At 33.7% G+C, this 19,750-nt stretch overlaps 1 protein-coding gene across 2 annotated transcripts; it reads right to left on the bottom strand.

Moving 5' to 3' along the window:
* Window positions 1-17,464, bottom strand: LOC106617322 (alpha-protein kinase 1). Of its 2 annotated transcripts, none has more exons than XM_014234432.3 (4): window positions 16,842-17,464; window positions 5,571-6,710; window positions 3,609-4,728; window positions 1-3,341 (listed from the first exon to the last, which is right to left on the bottom strand). In XM_014234432.3, exons 1-4 carry the CDS (start codon window positions 16,848-16,850, stop codon window positions 3,271-3,273), a joined length of 2,340 nt encoding a protein of 779 aa, XP_014089907.3. In that variant the 5' UTR covers window positions 16,851-17,464; the 3' UTR covers window positions 1-3,270. The 2 variants fall into 2 exon arrangements, with proteins under 2 accessions (XP_014089907.3, XP_036224765.2); XM_036368872.2 differs by having other exon boundaries at window positions 3,609-4,725.
* Between the last annotated feature and the right edge of the window lie 2,286 nt (window positions 17,465-19,750).

Below are 19,750 nucleotides of genomic sequence, written 5' to 3'. Positions count from 1 at the left end.
TTTTTATTATCTAAAAATTTATTTATAAAAATAAACACATATCTCGTTTAAATTGATATGATTCTTATGACCATGTCAGATGGAACGCTTTACACATTGCTTTGACATTTAAAATTTTGGCAACTATTAAAGTATTAAAGTGGATCAACTTGCAACGTCTCTCAGTAACGCACGTTGAGCATCAGCTGACTGATGTATTTTTTTGTTTTCATTTTTATACTCTGAAACAATTGTGCCATTTGAATAAAAGTTAAATAACGTGAGTTAAGTAATTACAAATTTATATCTATCAAGAGTCGATAATTTTAGTTAGCGTTCATCGTGGCGTACATCTTAGGTAAAGCTCGTGGGGTGAGAAATTTCACGCAAAGCCGAAGAGTTCTATCTGACGTACTCATTATTCAACAAAACAATAACAAATGCATTTGCAATTTTTAATCCTTTCGTTTCAATCATAATTGTACAATGTTGATTACTTATAAAGCAGAAATATATTTTACAAACAAAACTTAAAACTACCTTAAATGAACAAGAAAGAATAATAGATTTAGAATTAATTTTAAAATTCGAAAATAATTACAAAATTTATAAAACTGTATGTTGATTTGTATTTGTTATGTGAAATTTAGTTATTATTATTGATTGGCTACTAGAGGTAGCAAATTTTTTCAACTCTACAACTGTCTGTGCAAATGCCAATTCATAAAAAATTTACACAATATTTATTATTTGAAATGCTACTAGTTTGAAGTGACAACTAACGACATTTCAGAATTGAATTCGAGATACAACACCATATCTTCAGAACTCTGACTATAACCATTTTGTAGTAACTTTACCTCATGAGTTGTTTAGAAAGAAGAATGATGATGATAATATTCTATAATTTTGTCAATAATTTTGTAGGATCGACACTGTGGTTACAACAAATAACATAAAATTGTTTAAAAATAATGAAATTATTTACTGCTGATATTACATTTAATAAGTGTTATTTGACGATTTACTCCAAAATATGTACCGATACTGAAGTAAGTTTAAAAGCAATAAAACTGGGATATGGAAAGGGAACTTAATTTGCTCTCAAAACCAACTAAATTGATTAGATACGGAATTATGTATGAATGAAGGCATGAAGAAACTAGTATTTGAACACTACTGCAGAAACCAAGAGTAAAATTTGTTTCATGACGTAAAATTTAAAACTAAAAATATTTTTTTAATGCTAATAATTTAACTTTAGGAGATATAAAAAAAATATTTTAGTAGTAGTTTGGCAAGTTTACGTTATATATTATCGATACCATAAGTTTAAAAAAAATTCAAAAAAAATAGCTAATTTCTCACTTGATACTCTACTTATATAAGTGTCTAATCAAATATTAAGTATGCCCACATTTTTTAATATTTTCCAGTGTATTTCATAAAAATATTACATGCAATTAATAAATCTTGTAACATTATTTAAATTTATTCAAACACGAGATAATTATTATTTTTAATACTTTTCCTTTCTACTATAGACATATAGAACCAACAACTATTTGGGGAGGTGCGGTTGTTGAACAACATGCTATACAAATTTGATTGATTGGACTCATGGAAAACTGTCTTCGGTACAGTTTGTTCTGTAGTCGAACGGCCAGTTAATAAACACTAACCAGAATAGAAGATTTTAAAATTATTAGTTTTTAGTTATATAATTTAGGTTGCCAAAACTACCATCGAATCATAGGTTAAAATTAACCTATATGTATGTAGGTGTAGGATTTTCAGCTTAGCTTCACTGTAAAACGTGTTAGAGAGCATCCAAAGTTTCCTATATAAATAACACTAAAAAGCGATTTTCTTTAAATATACCATATATTTTAAATCATTTATAAGAAAATATTTTGCTTCGCAGATTTTGGTATAGTGTAAAATTTTCTTAAAAATCTACCTCAGTCGTTAATTTTTTCAATTCAAAAATTCATAATGTTAAAGATAGAATTCAAATATTTAGGAGATTTGCAAAGTGCAAAAATTATTATATAATATTTTGCTTCACTTTTCAAAGCTTTTACCTAAATAATGGTATTTAGTATAGTATATTGTATAATTTTAATTGCCAAAATTTAACCGAGGTAAATGAATTTGTTAGGCTTGTTTTTGCTTTATTTGGATTGAAATATTTAAGAAATCAATCATTTGATCTATAATATATCATAGGTATGTATATAAAATTGGAACTGAGAAAATTTTTGTTAAAGCCATGGTCAAAAGTTCGGTTGAAATTTTCAAGAAAATGTTTATCGAGAAAAATATATTTATGCAGGTCCAGGTGTAAATTGATCAACTAATCTCCAATGTTAATACAAAGGTTCAAAGATATAATCGATAATTATTCCGGAAATAATAACTCTCTTTATTATGTTCAAATAGTTCATAGATTACAACACTCATGTTTACAGGGTATATAATCGGGGTTTCTTAGTGATAAAAAAAGAACGTGGAGCATTTAGTAATAGATGCAGATTTATAATGGCGGAGCTATACATATTTTCTTTAGTCTGTTTCTCTAGTTCTGTATTTAAAAATATATTGCTCTTCTATTTGGAGATTAATCATTATAATGGCATAAGCCAGCTATTTTAGAATTAGTTGAGTATTTCAAAAATGTGTACGCTAAATCTTAAGGAGACAAGAACTGGTTTGAGAATAAATAATTGTTTGTTAGGATATGCTAGGGTTTTTGAACATGGTTCTAAACTAAGCCCGTAATGTGTGAAAATTCGTTTGCATCCAAACTAAAAATAGAAGAATTGGAAGCTTCACATGAAAACTCAACTAAAGCAAATCAAATAATGGTACATTAATGTATTATTCCTATTAAATATTTTGAAATTCTTCGATTATCTCGTTTTCAATTAAAATTGTCTTGACTTGTGAAGCATTAAAAATTAACAACATATTTTTAGTACGTACATAGATATACCGAATTATTTACAGGTGTTTCAAAAGTTCATTGCAGTGCGTGTTGCTTGTTAATAACATTTTGTTAGTTGTGCTGAAATTTTGCTGCCATTTGACAGGTGCATTTTACTTTTTTATTGAAGCCATTGAGTTGTTATAACGTCGTCTTGGTGATATGACGTCTGCGCCAAGAATTCCATTGCATCAGAAGACTTCCTCATGTGGTTGACTGATGTCGCAAGTTAAAAGCGCAGTGCATTACTAGCTAGATGGTGTATGTGGATCGTACACACGTACGGCTATGGCTACGTGCCACACTTAGAAGCGTCCAGCGAAGGGTAGGTTTTGTGACGTGGGCGGTGCAAAGTTGTTCATGCCACGGTTTAGTGCTAAAACATTACCAATTAATTTTAATTCTTCAAAATTTGTATAGTGGAATTTATCTTTATTACTTAAGCTATGTGTTGAAGAAATGTGCGGCGGCTTATTGCCGTTAAAGCTACTCAGCGAATTACTTAAGGTGCTAAAATTAGAATGCGTGGAACCTTTGTTACTGCTACTAAGGCTATTACTATTGATAATATTATTACTACGGCTATTATTAATGGTGCTAAAAGTGGTGCTAGTGCTACTACTCACTGTTCTTGCGATTTTACCTGGTGGTTGTTGCAGTTGCTGCTGCTGCTGTTGTTGTTGTTGGTAAAATTGTGCATTCTGCTGCAGTTGATTGCTAATTTGCGGATCCAAATGTTGCCGATAGAAAATCTGATTATCTAGCGTTTGCTGTTGCTGGTGTTGTTGCTGCTGCTGCTCTTGCTGGCTCTGTATTGACGGCGGTATGACCGATTGGACCGAGGAAAATTGTGTAATTGACTGCTTTTGGCCGAAATTAGATGTGCCTGCCTCCTGGCGGAACAAACGTGAGCGATGTTGTTGTTGCTGCTGCTGTTGTTGTTGTTGTTGTTCCAACAACGTTTGGCTCAAGAAACTGGGCACTAATGGCGCTTGCTGTTGCTGTTGCTGCTGATGGAATTGCTGGGGATTGTGTTGCGGCAACGCCTGGAACAGCGACACCTCTAACGGTGTTTGCACCGTCGGAAAGGTGGGTGCATATTTAAATTGATTTGATGCCTGTATTTGCACCGAGGTGGCAGCATTTGCCGCTTGCGACTGCGTAGGATTCCCTTTCTGGCTCTGTAAGTTTTGCAAATTTTTAAAAATTTTTTGTACCGGGTCATTTATGGGCAGTTGTTGTTGTGTCACTGGTAAAATATTCGGCGTGTAATTGTTGCGCTGCTCGCCGTGCGCAAAGTTATTAATACGCTCGCGTAATGGTAATTGTTGATCGACGGGAAAAGTGTTGAAAAATGATGTGCTACTTTCGGTGACCGCGTTCGGTATGAATTCCACGGAGGGTCGTATGGTGAAGCTGACTACTTGCGATTGTTGTTGTTGCACCGTGGGTGGCGAGAGTGGCACTGATTGAGTTGGCTGTGCAGTTAATTGTGGATGCGATTGTGCTTGGTGTTGTTGTTGTATAGGTTGTAAAAAAGTTTGTGTAGTGGTCGCCGGTAATGATTGCACGGTCGGGTTCAGTTTCGTTTGCTCCTCCAGCAACTTCAGTTGACGCAATATTAAGTCTTGTTGTTGCTGTGCTTGTAGTTTGAGCTGATAGATTTGTTGTTCGAGTTGTCGTTGTCGCTCGATTAGATAATTGCTTACGCCTTCTTGGTTGGGATTATCGTTAACGCCGACGGCGGTTTGGGAAGTTGGCTGCTACAAAGAAAATATTTAAAACAGTTATGAATGAGTTCCTTATTAATAAAGGAAGTTGAAAAGGAAGATGAATCGCATAGTTTGATTTTATATACTAGTTGACTATCTAGGCATCAATGCACAGTGCCAGACTCCTAATTAATGTAGCTTTTTTAGTATTTCAAGAGAGCTTGCCAAGTCTTCACAGGGTAAAGTCAGCGTGGGGTTTCCATTAAACTCTTGATTCTGCTACTGAACTTTTATAGTTATGAAGTAGAAAGTTGTGTCTCCCACAAGTTAAACCGTATAATACAAGCTATGAAGAAACATCAGCAATCCATTGAACACAAATTCGGAAGTACGGCAAGGCTACCCTTTTTTTCTTCTCTTCGCTACACAAGAAAATAGGCATAGTATATAGTCGCACACCATAAGAGTCAATCATCGAATTATAATAACTAATCATGAAACAGACGCGGATGACCACTGTGGGATGAGCAAGGCAAGAGCTTGATACATAAAAAATATTATCCGCATTCGTGAAATAAACGCTGTTGTATAAAGGCGAAACATGACATCGAATTCCATTACTTAGAGATTCTAAGCATTCATCAACAAGTCCCTACCAATAATTTGCAGAATATTCTGACCCAAAACCATAAGTATTAAATCGCTAGGGAGTTTAACGAAAGAAGCCAACTACAATTCAAGGAGAGCAAAAACTATTCCCCTACTAAAATTTACACCATGAATAGCTAATAAGTATCCACGTAGTGGATTATTACTCATAAGCTTTTTAATTTTTCATCTCCTAAGCTCAGCTCACATACCAGACGATGGGTCAAACTCCCTATCATACTTACCGTTATAAAATTGTTCACTGGCAAAATATTAGTAAATGGCGTTGTCGATGCCGCTATAATGTTGGTTGCTTGTGTGGGTGCTACAAGGCCAACATTACTGTACACTGCTTCACTCTGTGGCGCACTAGATAGCGGATTTGTGGACAGAACATTTAGCTTAGATATAGTGGGTCCAGCGGGGAATGACTGATGAGCATTGAGTGGTCGCTGTATTTTGGGCTGATCTACAATAGGTATAACATTCTTGGCTGCACCGCGTTCATCCAAATCGACGGTGAATGCCGTCACCAGTGGCGCCTCCTGTATACGTATATCATCTTTCTCTACCACTTCGATATTTTCACCATCTTCATTATGTGTGGGTCGTGGTGTGGTTGTAGTTGTTGTAGTAGTGGTGGTTGGACGTGGACGGCGTGTTGTTCGTGGACGTGCTGTTGTTGTTGTCGTAGTCGATGTACTTGTAGTTGTGGGTGAAGCTGTCGTCGCTGAAAGCCCGTGCGTCTTACGTATCTCAAATTTCACTTCATCCAAATTCTCCCCAGAGATTTCATTTAAACGCACGGCCGTGTTTGAGTTCTGGCCATTGCCGACACTGCGCGTACTCTGCCGGCTACTTTCGAATGTGCTGGAGGCATGCGCTGCGGTGTCATTATTGTCAATCGCCACTGTGTCTGTGTTAGACTTTTTGTTTAACTTCTTCCAAAAGTGCGATCGATCGATGAACGAGGCCAATGTTTGTTCGGGTGCATGTTTCTCATCGAAAATAGCAGTGTAAAATTGTACAGTTGGATGCACGTCGGCCTTATTGGTGCTCTCTTCGAGTATTTCATCTTTGGAAGTAGTGGTAGAAACACTGCTGCTGCTGTTCGAGTCGAGACCGCTGGCATGTAGTACCGTTGGCGATTCTTCGGCAGTGGGATTCTGATCTTCTGCATTTTCTTCATCGTAGTCTTCATAGGCCGCTTCTCTCTCCAACTTATCTATGGCACGTAACAGAGCTTGTCTTACGGAGTAATCTAATTTCCCAATTGCTTCCCGTGGAATTATTTCATTGGTCTCAGTCGAGTTTTCGTCCTCTGCACATGTGGCAATGTGGAATAGAGTGGTTAGGGAGAGCAATACAAGGCAGGTTAAAATTTTCTAAAATGAAATATAGTGAAGTATTATTTAGTATTAGAATAAGCAGAACTGAAATATGGTAAACAAATAGGGAAAGGTAGTCTTAAGTGGAACGTTGATAAGTAAAAATTATTACACATATTTATTGAGATATCTCGCGCCCTGGTCGATTTGTACGGCATTAATCCAAACCAGTGGGTGAATATGAGTACATTGAGTAAGGTGGCAAGGGAAATTAAAAACGGATTTTTATTATTTTTAATATAAAACTGAAAGGACATTATATTCGGCCAAAGGAAATAAGAGCAATATATAGACCGACTTCATTCATTAATCCCTGAATATAAAGTTTACCACGAAGTTTATAACACCCAGAAGGAAACACCGGAGACTCTATAGAGTATATACCATTTGATCAAATTTGACCCGGACTAACAAAAAAGAAATACATGTTCGCGAATTTCAAAATAAATATTTATTATAGCAAATATTTATTATCAAAATAGGCTTCTGAGTCAATATAAGCATGCCAACTCTTAGTTCGATTTTCCATATCCTTGTTATGGATGACCTTTAGTGCCTGTAGCGAATTTGGATTTTTTGCTAGATTGTTGGACAATTTCGACTTCCAGTACTATAGCGTTTGACAAAGGGTACTCATCTACGTTGCCAACCATCTCTTAAGCTTTCTACCCAACGCCGTTTTTCAAAAGATTCCGGTCTTTTGGTACGAGTCTAGTGTGGACTCGTTTCATGTTGTTGGGTCGGTCAATATACGAAACATTTTTTATTTATACGGTTTGCGCGCACAGTTTATATGGTCCAGTCCGAGTCAGTTTTGATCAAATGGTGTATAAATGATCCACGTGACATCTCAGTCGATTTAGACTTAGTTTTTGAGATATTCAGTTGAAATGTTGCACAGGTTCATTTGTAGAAACTGTCGATATCGGAGAACTACAGCCATACAAAGTGATCGATAAAAATCAAATTCTTGTACGGATTTTGTTTTCATTTCACCATTATTACCAAATTTTGAATGTAATGTTGCATTACATTTTTGAATCTTCACACTTAAGTGCCCTAAAAATACATAATGCACTGCAACCGTCTAAGATTTCCTTTGCGCGCATGCGTTTAACTGCAGAGCTAATGCATATGCTAAATTATTTATGTGGTGGTATACAAACATATACATATATATGTGTGTTAATGCGCAAAACTGTGCAGACAAATTACGTTGCAAATATCAGATCATTTCAATCTTTACGCTAAATTCCTGCGCAATTAACAGACGCTCGTATTACTCGTTCACGCAGCCGCACATTTGTACTGATGCATGTAAGTACATACATATATCCACTATAACATTCGCTAATGTACCAACAAACTACTTGTATGCAAATGAAAATATGAATGTGGCATAGATAGGCATGATGTGGCAAAACCGGCGGTGGTGAGGTGTCGGCAAATTTGCATGCTCTATAAATTTTGATGAAAAACACCCGTGTATTATATAATTTATTAGATGCTTTTCATTACAGTCTTTTTTTTGCACCACTTCTACTGCTACTACCATTTATAAGCAGATCAAGCAGATTCATAATTTGAGCGCATGATTTGTTCATGTTCGCCAAGCTTTCCCTTGTGGATATTGATTGCTTTATTCCGATAATTCAATAAAAATATATAGCAATCATTCGCTGCCAAAAAACATAGAATAAAGCGTTGAACTCGAAGCCACGTTAATTATTCCCCATTGCAATAAACCAGTTCTTTGATATTAAAGTGTGAAATTAGAAAAATTTAGGGTCCACTTTTTATGTATTCTTCTTCAGCTTCTTTGTAAACTTCTGTTTAACGTGATATTGCAGATCTTTCCATAGGGATCAGTTAAAAAATTGCACTATAGGCACGCACCAACCGCCTTTGCTTGAAAACAATTTCGATGCAAATTATAATCATTCCCTTGCTCTTTTGGATGGTCGAAAGTCATTAGTAGTATTCAATACTTTCTTGTCACTTCACAATCACTTCTTTTCCATTGAACCAATATGAACTGGATATTGCAAATGTTCCATCCCGACTAAGATTCATTTATAAAAGCAGTATAATTTTAACCTTTTAATGAAACTTAAATCATTTGTTGCTATTGTGGTCTACGCAGATAGACTAGACCGTTTAAAAAATACTCCACTTCACCCCGACTTAGCTACACCTTACCTATCACTATGTGCCATGCTCGCATAAAAATTTTTTCGAAAATTAAAAAAAAAATATGTACGACTTTTTGCTTTTCACGAGCAGTCAAAGGTTCTATTGGTATTGACGTCGCATTTTCTTTTTTCAAATGCTGCTGATTAGATTTTATCATTTTGCTTATTAAAAACTTTTTCAACAGTGTACATTTTTCCATCTGTAAATAATATACTTTCATGGCCGTCAGTGGCGCTTGACACAGATGAAGCCGCTGGCATGTGTTGAGCCTAATTTGCTTCGAGTGCTTTATCAAAAGACGGTTGGCTTTCGTGCCTAGATCATCTCGAATAAGTCTTAACATTATTCTGGTCGATATATCCATTTCTCTCGACATATTTCATTTGCGAACAGTGCTTTTGTCTGAATTGTTTCGAATCACGATAGAACGATCACTCTTCTCTCATCCGAACGTAATTTTTGGCTTCACTCTTTCGCCATAAAGTGAAGTCTAAAATTATGTAAACAGACCATAGACATGTTATATTCATACATGTCGAAGAGAAATGTACATTTCGATGAGCTAAAATGCAAAACGTATTTTAGACATGTTAATTGCAATATTTTCCATCGGCATGTGCACCAAAGTATGAAACGAAGAGTGTTTTGTGGATGGCGTGTGAGCATGGGCTTAAAAATCGCCCATCTTTTGTCGCAAGCCGACACAACACGCGCTAAGCCTGCTGCTAGCTCAGCGGACGACCGCACGTTAAATGAGTTGTGTTTGTGGCAAAGTCACGTTAAATGACCACACACTCATATACTGATATGCGAACAAACGAGTGTGGGCATTATGGTGTTCGCCATGCGATTCCAGATAACTGTGAGGCGAAAAAATATTTTCAATTCCGCAACAATTTTCACATTCAAAGCGAAAATGAGAAAAAATGCAATATGTTAACTTCGGCTGCACCGAAAATATATCACCGTTCACTTGTGAATTTCTTATAGCATAATACCCTTTTAAAATATATAAAAATATCTTTATTTTGTTTTTGATCGGTCAGCCTGAATGGCAGCAGTTTGGTATAGTGGAAATTGTAGCATTGGATAATAGTGTTTGCCAAATTTTGGAAAGATACTTTGTCAAATTAAAAAAAATTCCATAGAAGAACCATAAAAGTATAGTTAAACTACAAATTTTATATTTTTAAAACTTAACTTAGATAAAAAAAACTACATATACTATCTACAAGTATATTTAATGATTCAGTCTTCGCCGTCTGTGTAAGTGAGCGCTCGCATAAAAATTTAAATAACTTGGAAAAACTTGGAACTTAGTCTGTACAAAATAATGTATCGACTACAAAAGGGGTTGGACCGAATTTACTTAACTCAAACTTGACCTTCACCATACTGACAGGAGAAACATAGGGTTTAAAACTGTTGGAAATTCGATGTGGCTTCATCTTCAATAAAGTTTACTTTGCAATGTCTGGTAGTACAGTACTAGTCTGGAGTGTCGATGGTTCAGCTCAAATACCTTCAAATGCTAAAATAATATAAAATTTACATATATCAATCCAAGGCCCCGATATATATAAAACTTAACACGTGTAAATAAAATATTTATTAAATATTCAAAATAAAAAATTAGTTTATCTTTGTTTGAAAGTACAAATAAATTGTTCAAATTTGCCCATAAAAACGTATATTATCTACCCATAATCGAATAACAATACAATCAATTAACTGAATGCCTTCATAAATATATCTAGTGAATTCAGCTGCAAACTATTATGCGGTTCACTTCAGTGACGTTTTTGTTGGGTCTACACATTAATGCTTTTGTACAAAAAGCTCTTTCCATTGTCTAAACAATATGAGCATCAAGTTTCAAAACGAAATGAAATGTCGACAACAGTGCAAATTTCAACATGATTACTTCCAACCTCTAATTTATCGCAACTCCGTAGGGGGACCGTCTGCTGTTCATCAGTTCGATGTTGATCAAATAAAATAAAATATCAATGAATAGCCAAATTAACAACATAATTTATGCACCATAGAGTAATTTATGATGTCTGAAGATAAATAAAGAAAAACACATTTGGATATAAGGTCAATAGTACCTGTGCATTGTTAGTTTTTATTCTTAATTTTTACGATTTTTGGAAGGAAATATTCGCAGTAGTCGTCAAAGTGTTCAAAACAGCCAGCAATAAGACACAATGTCGGTCAGATGACACTACAGTTACCTTGTGGGAGACTATTTCTCATTGCACGAAAGTTGTCGTTGCCGTAATTTTAATGAACAAAGCAATGCAATCTTATATCTTATTATATTGAGTGTTTCGGGCACTTTTTGAAGGTGGAACGTTATGATAAGAATAAAGTACCATAATTATGGAGAATGAAGCAAGAATATTAAAGGTTCTGGTTGTTAGATCTGCTCATTCTCTGTTCATAAGTTTCCGTAAATTGTAATTTCTCCAGCATCGGGAGAAGTATAAAATATTATTATACAATAAATTAAATTATACTAATAAATATCTGGCTATTTTTGGTATAGTACAATGATAAATCATATTTTTATTCTCCGCTGAAACTCACCTAATAGCTGCGACCTTATAATGCAAACACGAAATTATGACTTTTTGTAAGATCTTCTAAGTCAATGGGCTAGAACTGATATATGATCAAGCCCAACAGATCATTGACTCTTTTGTTTGAATTAATTCAAACTATACGCAGCTATAAATAGAAATAGCTTGTGTCAAAGCGATTCAATTAATCTAATGAATCACGAAACTAAAACAAGATTTTAAGATTGAGATCCCGTGCTTATCCCCTCTATTATAAAATAACACAAGAAAAGGAAATTTTATATGACGGAAAAATCTGATCAGATACGAAAAAATATTTGTGATACCGTTGACTTGTATGGAATAAAGGTGTTTCATACAGCCCCCGGCATCACGCGGGCGTTACTAATCATAAATCATATAAAGTAAATGTGAGGTCAAAGTAAAAAGAGATAATACCATGTACGTGCCAACAATAAATAACAGCGTGACCTATAACAGTCCTGTTTTGTCATTTTCCACATTTCGTTGAAATATTCAGATTTATTGCGCAATATATCGCAAGTTATCGTGTGACAATTTATTACGTGTATTGAAAAATTAAATGAAGTATATATAAGTATATATGTAATATATAGCAAACCTGCTGCTAGGGTTGCCCAAGGTTGACGACCTAACATGCAAAAACGTCAAAAGGACAGGTGGACAGGACTTGTCCGGATAAAATCCACTTAGTTTCCAGTAATGTGGAACCAGATATCATGCGATTTTAATTAACAAGCAATTGGATTATCGGGCTTCACATGTAAGGCTAGCATCAAGTATGGTGTCATTAAAATCTCATTTACAAGTTTTCAGGTGATTTTGTAAGTTTATGAGAGCATTTGCAGCTAGCTAACGACGGGTCAAAGAGGTAATTTTTCTATTGGATGTCACACTATATAAATAAATTTATAAAATGTAACAATGTTTGTTCAGGTAAGTTTGGAGGTTTTTTGGTTCAGCAATTAATTTAAACGTCGAGGAAATTAATTGATAGAAAAAAAATTACATTGGAACACATCTCGCAGACTCTTTTAAATATGATTAATGTCGGTTTTCATTGCAATAAAACTTAAGAAAAGGCCACAGCAATCAAAATAAAATTTTAAAACAACAGCAACTGCCTAGGCTTCATGTGATTTGCAAAATATTGAAACTGTGTTGATAATTGTTTATGTGGCTGACGTCACGATGCAGCGCATTTGACCCACTTTACAATTTCCTTTCCGCATACTTTTTGATTTTTTTTAAGTGTAACCAATACATGGTTACACTTAATCTGTATGTTATGCAGATCGAGGTGTCGGACGTGGTCTCGCGTTGCGATGTGTTAGCAAGCGAAAATCTCAAAAATATGAATTATTGGGCTTTTCAGCCTATTGCTTTGTGCTCAATGTCCATCGTCCAAATGACGGACCAGCCTCGAAATATCCAACCGGCTGTGTTGCAATGAAGTATTTTACCTTTTTATTCGCAACAGTGTACACACCGAAGTGTTTAACGTGGCCAATTCAAAGAATACTTGCAACGCTCTTACTAATTCAAAGATACGACGTTGTACATACATATATGCAAGCTTGTACCGCAATTAAAATTTTTATGAAGCGATAAGTCTTGCAATTTTTTATGATAGCATTGTATGTATTTGTTGCAGAGTTTTGTTGTAATTACTTGTTTGCCAACAATAATGTGGAAACTGCAGAGGAGGTGCCATTCGTACTTTACAGGAATACGTAATGTAAAAAAATTTATTCTACACTGTTGAAACGTTGTAAAATTTTTATTAAACTTTAAAGATTATCGACATTTTTTAAACTGAAGCTGAAAATTTTGTGTTCTCTGAATACTGGTTCATTGCCCATAATTTCGATTTCAGTTTTTTTGCTAATCTTAGTATATTGTGTTTATTAAATATATACTTATATATATGCTATTGCCAAGAGCACATAACTTAATTATTATTTCACTGTTCTAGTATCCCGAACATGGGTTGGAAAGCTACTCTCCGTGTGCGTCTTTTTCAGTATACTTGTATGTCATTCATTTGAAGTCAATAATTTTTTTCACTCAAATATGTCGAACTTTGTGCCTGAAATTTTTTTTCGAGGAGTTCTTCTTCATTACTTTAAATTCGATGAAAACATGTGATAAAAATGTATATATTATGACAACCCTTAATGCAAAAATATATGAAACCTGGCCGATCAGCGAAATCAACGGCAAATCCAATTATAAATTTTAAATTTCCTTTAGTTATTAAAAAACTCTTAAGAAAATAGTTTAACGGTTAATAAATTCACTGTTAAATAATCGTTGTGATCGCAAAATGAAAAGCCTCATTAACCTCTGGCTGATGTGGTTGTTGTAGTGACTCTTGAATTATGTTGCTTGGTGGGTTATTATTAATTATTTGCAAGTGATAATAAAGTAACAACTACCACAATCTTCATCTGTGAATAATCTCTTTCTCTGGCCTTCTTTTATTAAATTTAGCTAATAATTTTACTCCGCTGAGCTTTTCTTTTTTGTCTTAATTGTACCTCACATTTTATTACCCATACATACACAAAATGCAAAAAGTCCGACAAATAAAGAGTCTTACAACAAACACATATATGTACATATAGTAGGAGGATTACGCCACCTTTTGGTGCAGCTCAATGTCAATGGCATCAGCCGCATAAATGATATAATAACAACAGCATCTTCAATAGTGTGCGCAAATTCACTTTCATTCGTGAGACAACGTATTGAATGGTAATTTTAGTTATTTTTGCTTTTATACATTTTTCATAACTTTTTTATTGGCGCTCAATTTACTGCATTTTTGTTTGTAGGGTTAAGTCTTGGAGTTTTAACCGATTTCACTTCACTTTGTTTGCTTTTTCAATTTATTTTTGTAAGTGAAAATTGTGCATACATATTCACGCTTCATCACTGTTTGAGAGATAATATTATTATGCAATATGTGTATGTCTGTAACATATCAGCACATAAGTATCCACATACAAGTAATTTCTTTATTGGCTATTTGTCCACTGCACAGCTTCGCAGTTTGTGCAATAGTTGACTGGCTGTTTGTCAGTGCATCCTAAACTGACTTTTATATATGTGTGAATTGATGTCCGCTTGCCAACATCACAGTCTTTTTTGCAGCTTCTGCCGTTATGTGTATTGTAGGTGTGTTTAATATTTTTCCTTTTGCAAGTTATCCTTTCCTGCAGACGTATTTATATATTGTATATTACATAACTGGGTGTTAAGATACAACAGTCATGAGAGGTAGTCAAGCAAGCAAGGTAAATATCTGCTTTTTCACTGGTTCAAGCTCATATTCACATATATACATTACTGTTGAAGATTTTGCTTCCTCCTGTAACAGAAAAGACTTAAAAAACAAACTTGTTGGGATATGACCACGGCGTTGCCTTGAAACAAATGTCAAGAGGCTGCAAATGGATTTATATTTATTTTGTTAAGCAAACATAACAACATTATGCGTTTTTATTATTTGACCTTTGTGTGTCTAAACATAGTGTATTTTAAGTTTTAAGTCTTATACCATTTTTTTGCGCTTCCTCAAGCAAAAACTAATATTATTTGTGAGATGTGGAAGTAGTTTATGGCAAAAAATCAAAATTTTGGGTGTGGGCAATCTTCTATGTCTTTTTAAGTCTACCGGTGAGGGTTCTGTAAATATAATTTAGTATACGATTTCTATTTTTTTCTGGTTTATGCCTTAATATCGTAAATGAAAGCAGTGGAAAGTATTTTGCACATTTTGTCTTAAAATTTTAATGTCATCCAGCTATCATGATAATGGAAAAGTGAAAATAAATAAATGAAAAGTGGAGCAAATTAAACTTATTTAAAATTTATAATTAGATATGCCAGGAATCGGACTTACATAATTCCATTCAAAGAGCTAATAAAAATCATTCTTTTACCTGCCTTTTTGTAGGCCAAGGGAGTCGTGAACATTTGCAAGGGAGTGCATTTGTCAGCAAAATGTCATTTTCCTCGCAAAAAATGTGTCGTTATACAAGGCTTCGTACTGGCGATCAAACTAGTTTTAAATAGTGACTTTTCTTTAGGTAATAAAACTAATTGTATTACATTTATCACAATTGTCTTCAACCATTGAAATAGGCCCTGTGTTTCTCCTAGGAGTTGTGGGAGAATATATATATATATATTGAAATGTAATTAATTTAATCGGTATGGGAAACTAGTGATTGCATAAGCTTTTCTTTTGTAATCTTTTATAGTAATCGCCATTTGCTTTTGTTTACTGTGCCGTTTACTTTAAGTAAGTTCACACAAATTTTGTCAATTTTAAGTAGTTGTTGTAATTAGTTTTATTCCACTTAAAGCAATAAATTTTTATACACTGAAGATTATGGGTATCAATATGCAGCCCTTTAAGATAGTTTTGTTAAATCAATAAAATCAATTACGCGATGCGAAGTCAGTTACCTCAATGGAATACCATAAAAATACTCTGAAAGTTATATATGGTTATAGTTATAGCTAGATATAAGCCCAATACACTAATCCGGTGAGATAGGTATATCGTCTAACAATCCTGATTCTATCATAAAAAATTCAGGATATTTCTAGCATATGGTATATAATATTATTACCTAACCTATTTTGTGGGGATAGCTGTTATATTTGGTATACAAAAGGTGAAGGACGCATTGTGTAAAAATAATTGCCACGATAACCTTAGGCAAATCCTTAAAGATTACCACATACCTGTGTAGTCAAGCTTAACCGAATTCTTAAATTAGATAATTGTTCCTTGAAGGAATTTGGTCTACTGCACTGGCTGAGTTCAAAAGAAAGTTTAATTCACTAGTCAAAGTCCCTTAGGAGCAAGAAGGACTTTCCGGTTTAACGTGATAACGAAATTTCACGAATCAAAAATATGTGGTTAAATTCAAATAGACATGTTTTGTTTATATCTTACTGCTTTCTATTATTACCTGCCTCTAGATAACTGATAATAGTCTGCTAGTCTGCTGATATATAAAAAGGATCAGGATCAAGGCTAACAAACAAAATATATTATTTTCACAATTTTTAATTAAGAAGACTCTTTGACAACTTTTCACTACTTTGACATATTTTATAAACACATTTTCTTCTATAAATATATCCTTTTTTATCAGTTAAAAGGAAAGGAATCCAATAATTCCGAATATTTTTTCGAAGTATGAAAACCCTTAAAAATAATTATACAACAGTTTTACATTATCTCAAAATAAAAGCAAACAAAATTAAAATTATTTTGAAGTAACGAACAGAAAAGTGTTGCCATACTTACCAAGCTCATGTTGTTATATTTCAATTGAAAAATTTAATTATCCTTAATTAAGGGTAAAAGGCAAATAGCGTCCTTTGAAAAGTTGTTTTTCTAAGTTTATGTAATGTTTTTTACAAGTTTCTAAATTTTAATTTTTCATAGCATAAATGCTTATTGGCATCCTTTTCATTCCTCTGATTATAATAAAACTACACTCGATTAAAATTTTCAACTCAATCTAAAAAATAATAGTTTCTTTTTACTGATTTATATTTTCTGCTTTGTAAATTGTTTTTATATATAACTAATACACTCATAACATTCCTTGAAAACAAACCAAAAAAAGATGCAATTCCAAAATTTATTTAAACACTATATGCAATTAACATTTCAACCACGATCATGGCAGTAGTGGTGCTAATACTTTTCCGCACATACAAGTATGTATGCTAGTATTTTTGTCTACTTGCTGTTTTAAATTAGATTTATTTTTTGAGAGAATATTTAGTTGTGAGCACTCAATGGCTAAAACTAAGAATAGATAAAGCACTTTAGTAACTCTTAAGCTTTTAGGTTACTAAGTAAATTTCAACAAAACACGCCGTAGAGTCATTATACCGAAAGAAACGTCTTGACCAAATGAATAACCGTTGCAAACTGACATGACGAGCGCATCCCTGAAAACGTCACGCGATAACCGCAAAGCAGCCGTAAGCATTTGGTAGAGGCTACGTTGCAGCAACGCAGTAATCCAAGATTTGCAAGCAACATGAATTAGTTGAGAAAACAATCAGCAACATTGAGCATAAAATGTTGCAAGAGCACGGCTTAAAGCAACAAATGTTGTAAAGATAGTGCGATAAAATGTTGCTGAGGCGAATGTTTCTGAAGCAAATGCCCCTGAAACAAATGTTAGTTAAATAAGTGTCTAGAAGTGACTGTATACAAAGAAAAAATAAATACCGAAACACATTTCAAACACAGTCACCTACAGCAAACGAAAAGTAAATTGCTTACTTAAAACCAAACCGTTTCTAACAGCAAGGGTTGCAAATAATTCATTAAAAAATAATTCAATTAACATTTTAATCCAAATTTTTTTTATTTTGTAATCCTGAATACAGGATTCAACAAAAAAAAAATTTTTAATCACACACTGAATTAAAAATTAAAAAAAAACCGGATCAAAAATTAATTTTTAATTATTAATCCCAACTACCGGTTTAAAAAATAAAAAAGAAAATTTTTAACCTCAAGCATATAATTAAGAATTAAAAAATATTATGCTTTTGAATTAACATTTTTTTCGCGTTTATTCAAATTGAAAAGTAATATTATCAATTTTCAAATTATAATCCCAAACATCTTGAGTTAAAAAAAGAAAATTTAATTTTTCATCCCAATTTGAAATTTACAATAATATTTAACGTAATTTAACTTCTACTGCCAACAGACTTGTTTTGTGAACAACTGGCAGCAAAGTCAGACCTAGACTGAGGGAATCCTCCCTACTAGTCACCAGTAATATATACTTAGTAAGTTTCCGTTTCTACCCAACACCACGGATTTTCGAAAACCTATAGAATTGAATTTGTAGGCATTGAATTGATACCTGACGCAAACGTGGTATGAATGAAAAATGGGCCGCACAAGCCGACTATTAAAATTTAAAAGGAATGACATAAGAACTCTAGTCGGAGTATTTAAATGTCACTGTCTAGTTGGCAGACATATCAGAAAAGAAGGAACGCCGTATAACGACCTTTGTAAAAGGCGTCGGGAGGAAGAAGAAGTGGATATTATAAAAGATCTTCTATGCGAATGCAACTCTTTGTATAGGAAAAGAATCGCAACTATCGGTCGAGGGTTTCTTGACGACTCGTAGATATAACTTTTCGTACTGATGAACTTCATCAGAAGCACTGGGTGGTTCAGAGAGGAGACAATAGTGTGAGGGGCTTTTAGTCCCCAGTGGGTCTCCTAAATGCATGGTACGTATTAAGGGATATATATTCTACCCATAATTAAATTTAATATATATATTATTTAAGTGTCAGTATAAACTTAGATAGTAACGAAATTAATTTAAGAAAATAAAAAAAAAGAATTAATTAAATAGATATGTGGACATAAATCGTTGGATCAAGATCACACCGTCATTGTGCTATTTATAACCTGGCGAAGTCTATTATTGAGTAATTAGAAACCCACGACTTTTTATACACATACATAAGTAGTTATAATTCATACCGAACGTTAAATATTTTAAGACCGTGGAAGTATTATATGGGCTTAAGACATTTAAGACATTTATTAAGTATGACTATGATCTTACATTTACCATAAATTATCATATAATATTTCAAATAGTAGTTTTAGGGTCTTGACTGCATTTATAATATTATTAATTGGCTAGTTCGAATGTTTTACTGTTTTTTAGAAAATACTTTCTGTTATCAGCTGCAAATACATTCACACATCCGTAAATAGGCTTTACTTAAATAAGTCCGCACACCAGAAACAATGTCGAGTAATTTAATCTTAACTATAATGAGTCACAAATATTTCTCATGCGACAAAAGTGCTTACATTTTTTCATATGCGACTGTAGATGTTTGAAAATTTGTTAGTGTCAATTAAGCATTACTGTTAAATTTCAAAAGTCACAAAAGTCACGAATTCATCCATATGTTAATAATATATATTGTAATATAAACCAAACACGACAACCGATTTTGAACATAAAAAAGCCAAGCCCAATTGGCGCGCAATTTCCTTTGGATTCAACCTGGCGAAAGCCAGCATCGAAATGGTAAGAAAGCAAAGCGTGTCGACAGCGTCGAAGATGATGCTGTCATTGTACCCGTTACAAAGCACAAGAAACAAAACGTACATGAAAATGTCAAAAAGGTCATCAACGGCAACAATAC

This window comes from Bactrocera oleae, chromosome 2 (assembly GCF_042242935.1).
Source record: "Bactrocera oleae isolate idBacOlea1 chromosome 2, idBacOlea1, whole genome shotgun sequence".
NCBI lineage: Eukaryota > Metazoa > Arthropoda > Insecta > Diptera > Tephritidae > Bactrocera > Bactrocera oleae.
Note: the sequence above shows the minus strand (reverse complement) of the source record. Positions and strands in the feature narration are given on the sequence as shown.